General features: G+C 45.9%; 1 protein-coding gene across 5 annotated transcripts in view; it reads right to left on the bottom strand.

The window, feature by feature from the left end:
- Positions 1–15478, bottom strand: part of LOC129837993 (centrosomal protein of 95 kDa-like) — a 31354-nt gene that overhangs the window by 6702 nt on the left and 9174 nt on the right. For 2 of the 5 annotated variants that reach the window (XM_055904612.1, XM_055904629.1), the window contains exons 2-18: positions 12673–12801; positions 12262–12369; positions 10221–10334; positions 9142–9259; positions 8324–8445; positions 6340–6575; positions 3593–3659; positions 3360–3427; positions 3009–3169; positions 2657–2789; positions 2214–2331; positions 1772–1962; positions 1562–1672; positions 1237–1390; positions 781–959; positions 474–548; positions 144–296 (exon numbers count right to left, since the gene is read on the bottom strand). In XM_055904612.1, the coding sequence (XP_055760587.1) occupies positions 144–296; positions 474–548; positions 781–959; positions 1237–1390; positions 1562–1672; positions 1772–1962; positions 2214–2331; positions 2657–2789; positions 3009–3169; positions 3360–3427; positions 3593–3659; positions 6340–6575; positions 8324–8445; positions 9142–9259; positions 10221–10334; positions 12262–12369; positions 12673–12801 (2237 nt within the window). The remainder of the gene's footprint in view (positions 1–143; positions 297–473; positions 549–780; positions 960–1236; positions 1391–1561; positions 1673–1771; positions 1963–2213; positions 2332–2656; positions 2790–3008; positions 3170–3359; positions 3428–3592; positions 3660–6339; positions 6576–8323; positions 8446–9141; positions 9260–10220; positions 10335–12261; positions 12370–12672; positions 12802–15478) is intronic. The other 3 variants (XM_055904623.1, XM_055904639.1, XM_055904621.1) reach the window with 2 other exon arrangements.

Genomic DNA, 15478 nt, shown 5'->3' with positions numbered 1-15478 from the left:
TTACATGACAATTGTGTAAAATCTTCTCTTCAAAAAACACATGGATGGAGAATGGAAAGTACTGTGAAGCGTTGAAACATGAAATTCGAGGAGCATCTAAACCGTGTTGGGTATCGAGGCGTAGCGTGGCGTCACTAACTGACCCTCTCCTCTTTCGTGCGGGCCCTCATCATGCGCGCGCGGAGCTGGACGTGGTAGTCACTGTGGTACTTCTTGGCCCGGGCGATCTGCTGCCTTTGCTCCTTCAGACGGTTTTGAGTCGACTTCTGTTGCTGGATGCGCTCCTTAAAATCCCTCTGGTGGGGGGGGGGGGGGGGGGGGGGGGGGGGGGGGCGAGATGGCTGTACAGTGAGAGGGGCTGTTTGTATTATTGCTTGCTGTGTGTGTTTGAGAAATAAGACTGGTAATATGTGTGTGTGTGTGTGTCTAGCCTACATGTGTGCTGAAGCTCGTGCATGTTTTGACTGGCTCACCAGGCGTCTGTTGTGTTCTTGCTCTTTGCGGATGATCTCCCCCAGCAGGTTGTGTCTCCTCTGAACCTCCTCCACCTGGAGAGAGAACATTGTCGAGTTAACGGGAGGAGATCGATGTGGAAAAGCTGCACGGGTGAACCCTGGTCTCTGGGGTCATTGCCCAATCACAGGCTCCCCGCACTTAGACATCTGTGTTAACATTACAGAAAGGTAGGAGACTTGCAGAGATCCATCTGTCAAGCCAAGCTAAAACATCCCAGCTCTCCCTGTGGTTTATATGGTGGATAGTGTGTTATAGCGCCCCCACCTGGCTGGTGAGTTTACTGCGTGGCCCCTGCCTCTGGTTGTCCAGGGAGAGGGAGGCGTTGAGGCGATCCACCTGGCTCAGCTGCTGCTGCCACATCCTGCCCAGGGCGTGGGGCGAGAGGTGCAGGTGGGGGAACTCCTCCAGGAGCAGGGGGAGCAGGTCGTTGTCCTTCACCTTCACTGGAAAACGGAGAGAGAGAAGCACAAACGGTTAATATAGAGGGACAAATCCATACCGTGCACTTAGAGACTAATACGCAAATCCATATCAAGCTCTTTCTCCTCAGACATATGTAGTTCTGAAAGGACTGAGTAGATAACCAGGTAGGCATCCTCCATATTAGTTTCAGAGGCCAATGCTGTGTTTTTAGTTCAGGGCAAATGAAGGAGAGGAAGCCACTTTGTACAGTACTTAGATTAGATTGAGTTGATACTGACTCCAGCTTGGGGGTCTTACTTGGTGGGGCTCTCCTGGTTTTGTCCTGTCGTCTGCGGCCCGGAGTTGGTTGTCTGGTCCTGGGGGAGCGGTGTTGGGCTGCTGTGGTGTACACTTGGGACGGTTTGGGGGCTCGGGGAACATCTCTCAGTATGGCCTCTCTGTATTCCCTCTCCTACAGGGCAGAATCACACATAGAACGTCTGCTGTAGATAATATTGGGGGGGGACAGTCTTTCTATCACAGTCTCTGACGGAGGGCTACTGTATACACAGTCACATGGTGTCTAATGCACACACCTCCCTAGGGCTACAATGAGTAAGTCTGATGCAGTTTACACACACACCACTCTCTCTCTCTCTCTCACCGCCTCCTGTGCTCTGGTTCGTTCCTTGGCCATAGCAGCCCGTTCTCTGTCCTCGTACACTTTCAGCTCCTCCTCATAGGCTTTTTCCAGCTAGAGAGAGATGTGTACACACCAACTATGTTAGACCGTTCAACTTGTCTCTTTTAAAAGGTGACCATCTTTATACTGAATATGGCAATTCCCTCTGACCTGGCTGTGTTTGTGTTGGGGCGGTAGATGGAGTTCTCGTCGGCCCGTACGGGCGGCGGGTCTCTGTGCGACCCCTCCGCTCACCGCCTCTCTCATGGCGCCCTCTAGCTGACCTGAGAGGGAGCGACGGGCCCGGGGAGGGGAGGGGGACAGGGAGCGGGTACAGGGGGCTGTGGGGGCTCGCGGCGTACCTGGGAGAAGGGTCAGAGGTTAAAGCCGAGGAAATGTTAAAATCATAGAGTTGGTCAATAATGACTTATTACAGTTCTACATTCAGGCGAGTCAACTGTGCTTTTGTTGGAGAAGTGTGGTGCATCTCAGAGTAGGAGTGCTGATCTAGGATCTGCGCATACAAATCGTATTCCTTAAGATCTAAAAGGCTAAACTGATCCTAGATCTGAGATGCTGTATGAACACGGGCGTGGAGGTGGAGTGTATGTACCCGTTGGCCTCCTTGGGGGCCTGCGACACTCCATGACGCTGTCACTGTGGTGGGACTGTTTGTCCTCCTCTTTGACCTCGTCGGGCTCTCCGCTCTCTCCTAGCGCTCTCTTTAACATCTGACGAGTGGAAACACACACGTTAAATCGAGATGTACATTGCTGCGATGCCGGGGGTGACACAATCCCAGGTCCCGACGCCTTAGTTTTCCCCCCACACACACAATTTAATGGTCAGCCGTGGCGCATGCAAAGCGAAAGCACGTCGGGTGGGAAGGTTCTCCCGGTGAACGGGATTGTAAGGCATCCGACACGCAGTTAGACTGCTCCGAACACGTCCCGTATCCCCGCAATGTAAATATAGCTTGACACACACAGTCACTGGGACTAACCAGTAAGGTTCACATAATGACAAGCGCGTCACTCACACGAGTGTACCACTCACCAGGTCCAGCTCCTCTAGGCGTCGGGACAGCTTCTCAGACATGTGGTGCAGCTCCTGTTCTGCCTTCCTGTTTCTCTGTCTACGCCAGGAGAGAGGCTCCTCACAATTCTCCTCCTCTAGTACCCTGCTACTGCTGACAGGAGAGAGGGAGAGAGGGGGACAGAGAGAGGGAGAGGGGGGCAAAAGGTAGAAAGAGGAAGATCAGAGACAGAAAGGGCGAGGCAGGGAGGTGAATGTTAGATTGAGTGGCAGTGTGTAGGAACTCTGTGTGTAACTTATGTTCATGTACATTGCTTTTCTCGCTATGCATCTACAATGCTATTCTAACCACCTCCCATTGTGTTGTTCTTACCTGATCCCCGTCCGCCCCCTGTGAGCCCAGCTGTCCTGCTGCGTGTAGGTCTCTTCCTCAGTGTCCAGTGGTGCCCTGTCCTTCAGCTCATCCTGCAGGGTGAGGAAATGAATGTCTGGCTGTGTCCGGAATAGAACCCTCCTGGGCCCCACACTGGTAGGCTATAGAGAAAGAGAGAAATTATCGAAATATTCAAACAATTTAGTCATGAATTAGCTGTAAATTGGACATGCATTAGCAAATAATTAGATTGGAATTAGGCATGAGGTAGACCTGAATTATTGAATTAGTCCTAATTTGAGGCATTGTAACTACAACAGTGTAGAGGGCGAGTGGTTTGTTATGCCTTACCTCCGGCTGCTCCTTGGCCTCCTCTAGCCTGACCTTGGTTTGACTGGATACAGACTTCTCACTCTCGACTACAAATGAAAAGCATGGAGGAGTAAGATCAATCAATCAATGAAATTGATACATGGTTTTGAGGTGCTACACGTTTATTTCTGATGCATTGAACATTGTGCAAAAATACGTCAGTTCAATGGCTACAGCCGTGCTGTTCAGAGCAGTCCGTTCTTTGTCCTCACCAGGTGAGTGGTTGTGGGCTGGCGAGCGCACTCCATTGGTAACTGTGTCAGCCACTGGCCTTGGGGACTGAGAGAGAGAGAGAGAGAGAGGGTCATTCATTAGTCAGAGAAAAGGGGACAGAGACAAAGGGGTGGATGCATTTCCACTTAGTGGGGGAGGGCGAAGAATTCACACTCAAATCACACTGTGATAAAAGAGAACCCAGCAAGAGTAGGAGTCTCAGAGGCTAGCTAGCGGATGCTAACGACATATTACGCAAGAGATGCCTGGTGTTAACTACCACTACCAGTATAAAGCATTGAAATACCAGTGTCACGAGTAGTCTAGCGGTTAAGGTCGCTGGTTCGAATCCCCAATCTGCCAATGTGCCCTTGAGAAAGACACCTAATCCTAATTGCGCCTGTAAGTCTGCTAAATGACTAAACTGTAAAGCAATGCTAAGAGAATACATTAGTAGTGCCTTATTGCAGTGAATTTGAACGAGACACAGAAAGAATAGCAGTAGTGTGTGCAGCTCATTTTGGGCAAAACATTGATTTTATTTCATCCATACCACAGCTCCTTATAATCACCCATAATGGTATGTGAGCTCATGGGGTATGGGTATACATAAAAAATTAGCAATTATTTATTTTTTTAAACAAATAACTTCACAGATCTTCATTGTAAAGGGTTTTAACACCGTTTCCCATGCTTGTTCAATGAACCATAAACAATTAATGAACATACGCCTGTGGAACGGTCGTTAAGAGACTAACAGCTTACAGACGGTAGGCAATTAAGGTCACAGTTATGAAAACTTAGGACACTAAAGAGGTCTTTCTACTGACTCTGAAAAACACCAAAAATGCCCAGGGTCCCTGCTCATCTGCGTGAACGTGTCTTAGGCATGCTGCAAGGAGGCATGAGGACTGCAGATGTGGCCAGGGCAATAGATTGCCATGTCCGTACTGTGAGACGCCTAAGACAGCGCTACAGGGAGACAGGATGGACAGCTGATCGTCCTCGCAGTGGCAGACCACGTGTAACAACACCTGCACAGGCTCGGTACATCCGATCACACCACACCTGCAGGACAGGTACTAAACGGCAACAACAACTGCCCAAGTTACACCATCAGTGCTCAGACTGTCTGCAATAGGCTGAGAGAGGCTGGACTGAGGGCTTGTAGGCCTGTTGTAAGGCAGGTCCTCACCAGACATCACCGGCAACAACGTTGCCTATGGGCACAAACCCACTGTCGCTAGACCAGACAGGACTGACAAAAAGTGCTCTTCACTGACGAGTCACAGTTTTGTCTCACCAGGGGTGATGGTCAGATTCGCATTTATCGTCAAAGGAATGAGCGTTACACCGAGGCCTGTACTCTGGAGCGGGATCGATTTGGAGGTGGAGGGTCCATCATGGTCTGGGGCGGTGTGTCACAGCATCATCGGACTGAGCTTGTTGTCATTGCAGGCAATCTCAACGCTGTGCGTTACAGGGAAGACATCTTCCTCCCTCACGTGGTACCCTTCCTGCAGGCTCATACTGACATGACCCTCCAGCATGAAAACGCCACCAGCCATACTGCTCGTTCTGTGCGTGATTTCCTGCAAGACAGGAATGTCAGTGTTCTGCCATGGCCAGCGAAGAGCCCGGATCCCAATCCCATCGAGCACGTCTGGGACCTGTTGGATCGGAGGGTGAGGGCTAGGGCCATTCCCTCCAGAAATGTCCGGGAACTTGCAGGTGCCTTGGTGGAAGAGTGGGGTAACATCTCACAGCAAGAACTGGAAAATCTGGTGTTGTCCATGAGGAGGAGATGCACTGCAGTACTTAATGCAGCTGGTGGCCACACCAGATACTGATTGTTACTTTTGATTTTGACCCCCCCCCCCCTTTGTTCAGGGAAACATCATTCCATTTCTGTTAGTCACATGTCTGTGGAACTTGTTCAGTTTGTGTCTCAGTTGTTGAATCTTGTTATGTACATAAAAACATTTACACATGTTAAGTTTGCTGAAAATAAATGCAGTTGACAGTGAGAAGACGTTTATTTTTTTGCTGAGATGGATATATCTATCTATCTATATCCTGACTAACTGACTGGGCCTAGATCTTTGGTTGCGTCACTGGTCTGTTCCACTGATGCAGTCTTTCTTCCCAGTGGAGAGACTAGAAGGTGGAAACATGACATTCCTTCTAGGGTGGAAACTTGTGTTGGGTGGAGACATATGGCCCTGGGTCATATTGTAAATGACATGGGAATGTAGAACTGTTTCTCAGTCCGGTCTCTCCAACTCTAGATCCACTGCTGACCAATTTCTCAGTCATAGTATTGGCTAGTCTTCAGACATAGCAAGTACCAGTTGGTAATGGAATAACAAGTGGAAAGTATTTGCCCCTGGTAGCGTGTCTGGACTTGCCAGAGGCATGCAGGTGGGATGTGACGTGATTCCCAGGTTAGGAGGTGTTGCCACCAGTAAACAGAGAGGAAGAACGCATTGGAAAAGTGACTCCTGTGAGGAGTCTCGTGGCCATTTTGGATGAGTCGGCATGAGTCAGCAACAGCTCATCCTTTGTCAGAGGAGGAAGGAAGCTACAGTTCTATAAACTGTACTTGGCTGAGGTCACTTCAGAACACAGTCGTTTGCTGAGAGCTTTGAAATACTGATTAAAACGTGTCTTCGGAAAGTTGATACTGTGTTAAAAAGCGTCATTTGAATAGACTCAGTATGGATATATTTGACTAGATGGACCATACCTCTGAGGTGCCAGCGGGTGCCCCCTGCTCCACTGCGGCCCCGCTGCCGAGACCGTTGGCTGGGGGAGACTGGCTACCCGAGTGGGGAGCTCTGTCGGGCCTGTGGGGGGTGGTCTGGTAGGGGGGCTGCAGGGGGATGGCCGAGCGCAGGGGCTCCCTCAGTAGAGTGGCCTGGGTGCCTGGGGTTCCCGGGGCACCCGTGGTGCTGGGGCCCGGAGCTTGGGAAGAGGCTTCCACTGTTAGTGAGGGGTAAAATAGGTAGCTGTTAGAGGTGTAGATTTTGTAGGCAATGTATTGTAGGAGTATGTGTACACTGTTCAGTACTGTAGTTCCCATGGTTAACAGATGCTATGGCTATTCGTGTCATGATATAATAGTGTTATGCAGGCTGATTGAACAAAGGTTCAAGTAAAATACTATTTATGTTTCTATACAATCAGATTTGCCTCAACTGGTTCACTGTTCTTTAAGTAGCCTACAGTTCTGAATTCTTTTCTCAGATACGCTTCTGTACTCCTAGCTATCGATGCCTTGCCAATAACCCTGGCATTGTCTAGCGAATATACACAAGATCCATACAACGGAGCAAAGACAAGTATACGGGCCATTCATATTCTAACTAACTAAACCGTTGTTGAAGACTATCATTAAAACCAAAAGGTGGGGACTCAAGAGAAGGACTTAGTGGAAACGAATGAGAGGACAGGGGCTTGTAAAAAGGAAAAGGTGACATAATCCTGGTTGTTTTTTTATACTTCCACTTGAGGAAAAACCTGACCACACAACATTCCACACTGTCTCCATAAAGAATTCCATAGGAAAGACAGCAAAAAAAGACTGGAAAGACTGGATACCTCATCAGCATCATGTGCTGTTTGATAAGCGAAAGGTGGATGAAGTTTGCTGACAACAACGGTGGTAAGACTGATCACCGACAACGAGGCAGCCTATTTTATTTCACCTTTATTTAACCAGGTAGGCCAGTTGAGAACAAGTTCTCGTTTACAACTGCGACCTGGCCAAGATAAAGCAAAGCAGTGCAACAAAAACAACACAGACTTACACATAAACAAACGTACAGTCAATAACACAATAGAAAAACCTATGTACAAAATCTATAGGGAGGATGTCAGAGACCTGGCGGTGTGGTGCAAGGACAATAACCTCTCTGAAAAGATTTGGCATGGGCCATCAGATCCTCAAAAAGTTATACGGCTACACCATTGAGAGCATCTTGATTGGCTGCATCACCGCTTGTTACACCAAATGCAAGACACCAGACCGCAAGGCGCTACAGAGGGTGGTGAGTCCCACCCAGTACATCATTGGGGCCGAGCTCCCTGCCATCCAGGACCTGTATACCAGGCGGTGTTGGACGAAGACCCCAAAAAATAGCTAATCAAATATCTACCAGGACTTCCTGCATTGACCCTTTTTTGCACCGACTCTACCCACACATACTTACACCCCAACACATGAACTGACGTCACACACACACAACACATACGTTGCTGCTACTGTCTATTATCTATCCTATTGCCAAGTCACTTGACCCCTACCTATATGTACATAGCTACCTCAATTAGCTACATCGCTAAATACCTTGAGCAAGGCACTTAACCCCAATCCTGTAAGTCGCTCTGGATAAGGGCGTCTGAATGTCATGTAAATGTTATGACTTCGTTCCCCTACACATCAACTCGGTACAGGTACTCCCTGTATACAGCCATGTTCTTTTTACTCGTTATTGTTATTCATTGGGTATGTATTCCTTGTGTTACTATTTCTATCTTTAACTCTGCATTGTTGGAAAAGGACCCGTCAGTAAGCATTTCACTGTTACTCTACACCGGTTGTGTACGAAGCATGTGACAAATAAAATGGGATTTGAGCCCAAATGTAAATACAGAAAGACAGAGGAAAGCTTTTTCCTTTTTCAGCATTCTATGCCATGGGCCAGGAACAAGCTCGTGGTTCCGCCTACCTTCTTGTTTGGCCGTGAACGTGCGGGCGGAGTCTCCCAGGAGGATAAGCTCATTGGTCGAGCCCGTCTCCTCTGCATTCCAAGAGTGGAGGGAATGCTTGCTGCTAGACTGGACGGCAGAGCTGGAAGATAAAAGAAACATCGTAAAGTTACCGATGTATCACTATCAAAGTAAATCAAAGGAAAGACCACGCAAACAGTTCAATGGAAGTGCATCGGTGTGTCTGGTTTGTGTGACACCAGTTAGTTAGAACAAGTACAACTTGCACTTATTCAAAACAATGCATCGGGTTTCCTGGTTTAGGAGCAGAGGTTTACCTCACCCACAATGACTCATTCAGCTTTGTTGACTTTCCAGCCAGCCTTTCTGTGCGACAGCCAACGGAACAGGCTGAGTAGACATAGTGATGTCACAGATGTTTGTGTTCCGTGTCCAACCTTAGCATTCGCCGTTACTGTTGACATTTGTGTTGTGCTCTCTGACTGGCTGTTGTGTCAATCGGATGAACCGACTTCACGTACACAATGATGACATTTGAAGTGGTCCTGTCTGGTGCAGTTGCTAGAGCATGACATTTGCAATGCCAGGGTAGTGGGATCGATTCCCAAGGCCACCCATATGAAAAATGTATGCATGCATGACTAAGTCGCTTTGGATAAAAGTGTCTGCTAAATGGCATATATAAGTGTCTTGTCTCGTGATGTGGTGTCTTTAGTTGTATCAACAGAACTGGAAGCCTGCTTGAACACGGAACTGAATTTGAAACCATGGAAATGTACAAAGAACCTGTAGCGTGGAATGTCTTGAAAACACTCACTGCACACTAGAATATTGGGAGGATCTCTCCATTAGGGCCTCCTGTTCCTCTGTCTGGGGGACCACTGGCCCTGTAGGGAGGGGGGCATCCTCAACAGGAACACCGTTTGGTTCCTTGTCTGGAAGGAGGAAAGGGGGAGGATTGAAGAAGATAAGGGTGATTACAGTGTGGCGCAATGTGGTGAAGTTGACAGGCTCCTGCTGTGATGCAATGACGAAACGAACAAGCTACCAGTCGACTTTCAGACTACCAATCAGTCCGTAATTATACAAATATTTAAGTCGCATTAAAAGGACTCGGTCAGAGTAGTAGAATAAGCACTCGGAACATAGCGATCCATAGACATTGGAGCTCATAGACAATGATCCAACCTCATTTCCGAAAGCTGAAGTGAAACAAGCAACTGCTCTAGCCATGTCATTGTGAAAGTGCATCGAAGAGATCATTGAGTGTGACAGTAACATTATCTGTAGTGACTCATGCATAGCCTATCCCAGTAATTGGAAATATAAAGAGGTTTAAACTAGAGCCCGGCGATATGTTATTCTGGGTCCGATGGCGGTTTAGATTTTTTGGGGGGTACAAAATTTACTGATACCTATGTATCTGCCGATATACTGTTTTATGCCTGGGAAATTAAAAAGTGTAATTTCCCCACACTGTATTCGCATAAAATGCTACTCAAAAGAACAATTGCCCAAGAAATATGGTTCAAAAGTCGATTTCTTACATTGTGAAATGAATGACAATGAGAATGGCTGCAAGTGTTAAGGTAAGCACGAGAGTCCCTTTTTTCATCCTATAGATTGAAAAATCGGTTATCGGTGGATTATCAGCCAATACTTCACAGCTCCTTTTGGACTCACGCCAAGTCACCAACCAGTGACACTCAGTGACTCAGTGACACAAATAAGGTTTGAGGGAGATGGTGTGATATGAGATCAGGAAGAACAGCTGTATGTTTAGGTATGTTTCCAGGCAGGTCTTCTGACCTCAATAAGACTTCCTGGTTAAATAAAGGTTTGCCTAAATATAACAGTTGAGAGGGTAATGGAGTAAAATAAGATTTTTTTGTCTACCTCCATTTTGCGACTCCTCTTCACTGATCTGCTCGGTGAGATACTCAAGCAGCCCGTCAAAGATCTCCAACAGGTTCTTGATGGACTCCTTGTCCCCTCGTACAATGTTCTCGCCTAGAGCCAGGGGAAAAACCCATTAGGACAAGCGATGAATCAGTGGAACTATAATCAACACCACATTGTTGTCCTTTTAATAGAACCAACTAGTCTGCATCTTTTTACGGTTAATTTTCCTAAAAAAAGAGGGCTGTGTTTGCTCTGAACAAGGCTGTGCTTTGAAATCTAAAACAGCAATTTAACCAGAGACCCTCTGGTTGTAGCTAAATAGATCACTTGATTTTCTTTCAGCATTCATCATCGGTTCTCTCTGATACCGCACGGCAAGCAGTACCGATGCACCAAGTCTGGAACCAACAGGACCCTGAACAGCTTCTACCCCCATGCCATAAGACTAGGGCTGGGCGATATGGCCAAAATATTATATCACTGTATTTTATTTTTTTAAATGACAGCATTTGAGGTTTTTTAATAATAAAAGCTATAAATTTGCTTTATGAGTAGTGTGTGACCCTAGGGTGGCAACACATACATTCTAAGTGATTTCAATGGGTCTTTCTCCATTCTGATTGTTTTATACTGTTCAATTCAACCCCCCACAAATTATCATTTTCATACATTTCTGCATTTAAATCATTTCCACGCTGCCACGTAGGGCTGCACGATATGGGCAAGTAATCTGGGCCTTATTTTTAACCAAATGCTGCAATTTCACTTGCGATTTGGAGCAAAACACTTGGGTTTACTGTTGGAATCATGGGAATAGAAAGTCTATTATAATTATATAGTTGGAATATAATAGTGGGCACTTTTAATACAATGTTGTTTGACATGACAACGAATGAAAATGCCAGGGAGGAGTTATTGTGACAGGGTAAAAACGAAGTGTGTTGATAGGTGTTTCCTGGGGGACCCTATAATGTTTGGCTACATTGAATGTTCTCTTATTCTTGCTTTGCCTTTACCTCTTTAATTTAGAAGACACTGCTGCACAAACATGCTGATATAGCTCTACACAACCCCTGGTATTATCAGGCTGTATAGCCAATTACGCATGCTCTTACTCGGTACATTTATTAGCTAGCTAACAATCAGCGGCTAACAAGATTTAGGAACAACTTGCTAAGAAAATACAAACTAGCTGTTTGCAGATGTAAGAAACACAAGCTAATAGTGTAATTATTGAATGCTAGTAGATTTATATTAAGAAGCAAAGTGCCCACTGCATCGTTGTCATCAACAGTGTTTCATATTGACCATGCAGACTGAACGCAAGTGTCTCTTGTTTGACGAACATCAAATGCGCTCCTTGAGTTACAGGGGGCGTGGCTAGGTCTGTGTGGAAAGCAGCATAGAGAGAGTGGAGAGAGATGACTCAAGTAGAGAAGTAAACTATAAAAATGGACGTTACACGCTGCGTGTCACATTTAACAAACCAAACATTCAAATACCGGAATAGAAGGTAAAGTAAAAACCTAAACCGGTCCGTGCATCAATACCGGTATTTCGCAAAACGGTATACCGCCCAGCCCTACATAAGACTGCTAAATAGTTAGCTATTGGTTACTATTTAGTTATCTGCATTTACCCTTTTTGCACTAACTCTTTTGACTCATCACATACACTGCTGTTACTGTTTTACCTATCCTGTTGCCTAGTCACTTTATCCCTACCTATATGTACACATCTACCTCAATTACCTCGTATCCCTGCACAACAACTCAGTACTGGTACCCCATGTATATAGCCAAGTTATCATTACTCATTGTGTATTTATTCTTTATTTTTATTTGATTTCTCTCTGCATTGTTTGGAAGTAAGCATTTCACTGTTAGCCTACACCTGTTTACGAAGCATGTGACAAATAACATTTGACTTGATCAGATGATGAATGACTGAATAGCTAGTGAATACCTAGGGAATAAATTAGTAGTTACTAGTTAATTAACTAGTGAATAGTGAGTCAAGAGTAAGAGCTGCTCACCTGTGATGTGTGAAAGGCTGATCTGAAGGTAATCCAGAGCCAGGGAGTCGATCACAGACTGGATGTTGTGGACATCATCCTCCTGACTGCTCGGTGCGGCGATGTAGTCTACACACACACACGGTTCCAAATCACAACCTCTTGTGCACTTTGGCAACTTACTAGCTCATTGACAAACACAGCCTTGTGTTGGCAGGTTTGACGATCATAAGTAGCACTGTGTGGCATTCTTGAAATTCTAAGAATAGTCTCCTCTAAAGCACTCAGTTGTTGGCCTAAACGGCATGCAGCGTAGAAGCTTTAACAAAAAATCTAAACATGAACTAACATGGGACAGTTGATAGGTCTCAAAAAACACATAGTGCTCTTTTGGTGGGCATATTTATTGTGTCATGTTTGTTGTAAACTTACCTGGGACTTTCTCCCCCAAGATGGCCTCATACAAAGTGGCAAAAACATTGGCATTACAGTCGGTCACCTTCTTCAGTCTTAGGTTAATGTGACACTTGCTAAGGATATCATTTGCCACGTCCACCCAATCTGTAAAAAGGGACATTACAAACATAATGCAGACCTTGAATTTATGAATAAAGTACATAGTGTAGATCATACTTCTTGGAGCAGTTATGAACTAGGCTACATTAAAACTAAAAAGTGGCAGTAATAACGCCTCTCCTGAAAAAGCCAAACCTTGACCCGGAAAAATGTAAAACTACCGGCTTATATCGAATCTCCCATTCCTCTCAAAATGTTTTGACAATGCTGTTGAGCAGAAACTCGCTGCCTTCCCGGAGCCAGATAATGTATTCAAAACGCTCCAGTCTGGTTGTATACCCCATCATAGTACTGAGACTGCATTGTGAAGGTGGTAAATTACCTTTTAATGGCATCAGACCAAGTATCTTTCCTCGTGCTCCTAGATCTTAGTGCCGTTTTTGACACAATCAATCAGCACATTATTTTGGAGAGATTGGAAACCCCAATTGGTCTACACGGACAAGTTTGTGTCTGGTTTAGATCTTATCTGTTGGAAAGATATCAGTTTGTCTCTGTGGGATGGTTTGTCCTCTGACAAATCAATGTAAGTTTCGGTGTTCCTCAAGATTCTGTTTTAGGACCACCATTGTTTTCATTATATATTCTGTCTGTGTTTCAGACATAAGGAAGTGGATGGCGGCAAATGTTTTCCCTTTAAACTTGGAAAAAACAGATGTTAGTTCTAGGACCCAAGACATCTGCTGTTTGATTTTACAATTAATCTTGATGGTTGTACAGTCGTCTCAAATAAAACTGTGAAGGACCTCTGCGTTACTCTGGACACCGATCTCTCTTTTGAGACGAACATATCAAGAATATTTCAAGGGCAGCTTCTTTCCATCTTCGTAACATTGTAAAAATCAAACTTTTTGCAAAATAAATATGCAGATAAGCTAATCCATGCTTTTGTCACTTCCAGTTTAAGACTACTATAATGCTCTACTCTCCGGCTAACCAGATAAAGCACCAAATAAACTTCAGTTAGTGTTAAATACAGCTGCTAGAATCTTGACTAGAACCAAAAAATGTGATCATATTACTCCAATTCTAGCCTCTCTACACTGGCTTCCTGTTAACGCTAGGGCTGATTTCAAGGTTTTACTGTTAACCTACAAAGCATTACATGGACTTGCTACATGGACCTGCTCCTACCTACGGTCAAAAGTCACAGGCCTTCTTATTGTCCCTAGAATTTCTAAGCAAACAGCTGGAGGCAGGGGCTTTCTCCTAAAGAACTCAATTTTTATGGAATGGTCTGCCTATCATTGTGAGAGACGAAGACGCTGTCTCGACCTTGAAGTCTTTACTTAAGACTCATCTTCAGGCCCTATGATTGAGTGTAGTCTGGCCCAGGGGTGTGAAGGTGAACGGCAAGGCACTGGAGTGACGAACCGCCTTGCTGTCCATGCCTGGCCGGCTCCCCTCTCTCCACTGAGATTCTCTGCCTCTGAAACTATTGGGGCTGTGTCACTGGCTTACTAGTGCTCTTCCATCCCGTCCCTAGGAGGGGTGCGTCACGTCGTGCGAGGCTTTTTTCGCTTGACTCAACTTGAGTGGGTTGAGTCACTAACGTGACCTTCCTGTCCGGTTTTGCACCCCCCTCGGGCTTGGGCCGTGGAGGAGATCTTCGTGGGCTATACTCGGCCTTGGCTCAGGGTAGTAAGTTAGTGGTCTGTTGATATCCCTCTAGTAGTGTGGGGGCTGTGCTTTGGCAAAGTAGGTGGGATTATATCCTGCCTGGTTGGCCCTGTCCGGGGGTATCATGTCCAGTGTCCCCCGACCCAACCTCCACTATCTATGCTGCAATAGTCTATGTGCCGGGGGACTAGGGTCAGTCTCTCCTGTCTGGTGAAATTCTCCTATCTTATCTGGTGTTCTGTGTGAATTTAAGTATATCTCTCCTCACGAACAACCTGAGCCCTAGGACACTGCCTCAGGACTACCTGGCCAAATGACTCCTAGCTGTCGCTGACCCCAGACCATGTGGTCGTGATGCTGCTCCAGTTTCAACTGTTCTGCCTGTGGCTATGGATCCCTAATCTGTTCACTTGACGTGCTACCTTGTCCCAGACCTGCTGTTTTTGACCCTTTCTCCAGAAGAAGACTGGCCACCCCTTTGAGCCTGGTTCCTCTCTAGGTTTCTTCCTAGGTATCTGCCTTTCTAGGGTGTTTTTCCCTTGCCACCGTGCTTCTACATCTGCATTGCTTACTGTTTGGGGTTTTAGGCTGGTTTTCTGTATAAGCACTGTGTGAAAACAGCTAATGTAAAAAAGGACTTTATAAATAAATGTGATTTGATTCAGTTTGTTGACAGACGTTGACAGAAATGCACAACAAAACTACTCAGTTGGTAGCAACCATCCCAACATGATTGTTGACATACTGGCGGCTAATTTGGGGGCATGCGCGGGCAGAAGGCAGGCACAGTATGTTAGCTAACGTTAGAAATGTTAGCAACACCAACTACAGTGTGGTATGCCAGCTAACGTTAATATTAATGCAAAGAGCACTACTGTAGTTGGCAAACTGGCTATGTATGTTACAGTAGCTAGATAGCTAGGTTCGTGAAAAGTACTGAATAACTCCTTAAATAGCCTAATATGTAGTTATTATCCTGATTGGTATCGCTAGCTACCAAACACAGTAACCACCAAGTTAGGTGCTATTTCTTCTCAGTTAA

This window comes from Salvelinus fontinalis, chromosome 3, assembly GCF_029448725.1.
Source record: "Salvelinus fontinalis isolate EN_2023a chromosome 3, ASM2944872v1, whole genome shotgun sequence".
Classification (NCBI taxonomy): Eukaryota; Metazoa; Chordata; class Actinopteri; order Salmoniformes; family Salmonidae; genus Salvelinus; species Salvelinus fontinalis.
The sequence above is the reverse complement of the archived record's forward strand: the minus strand, read 5'-3'. Positions and strand labels throughout refer to the sequence as shown.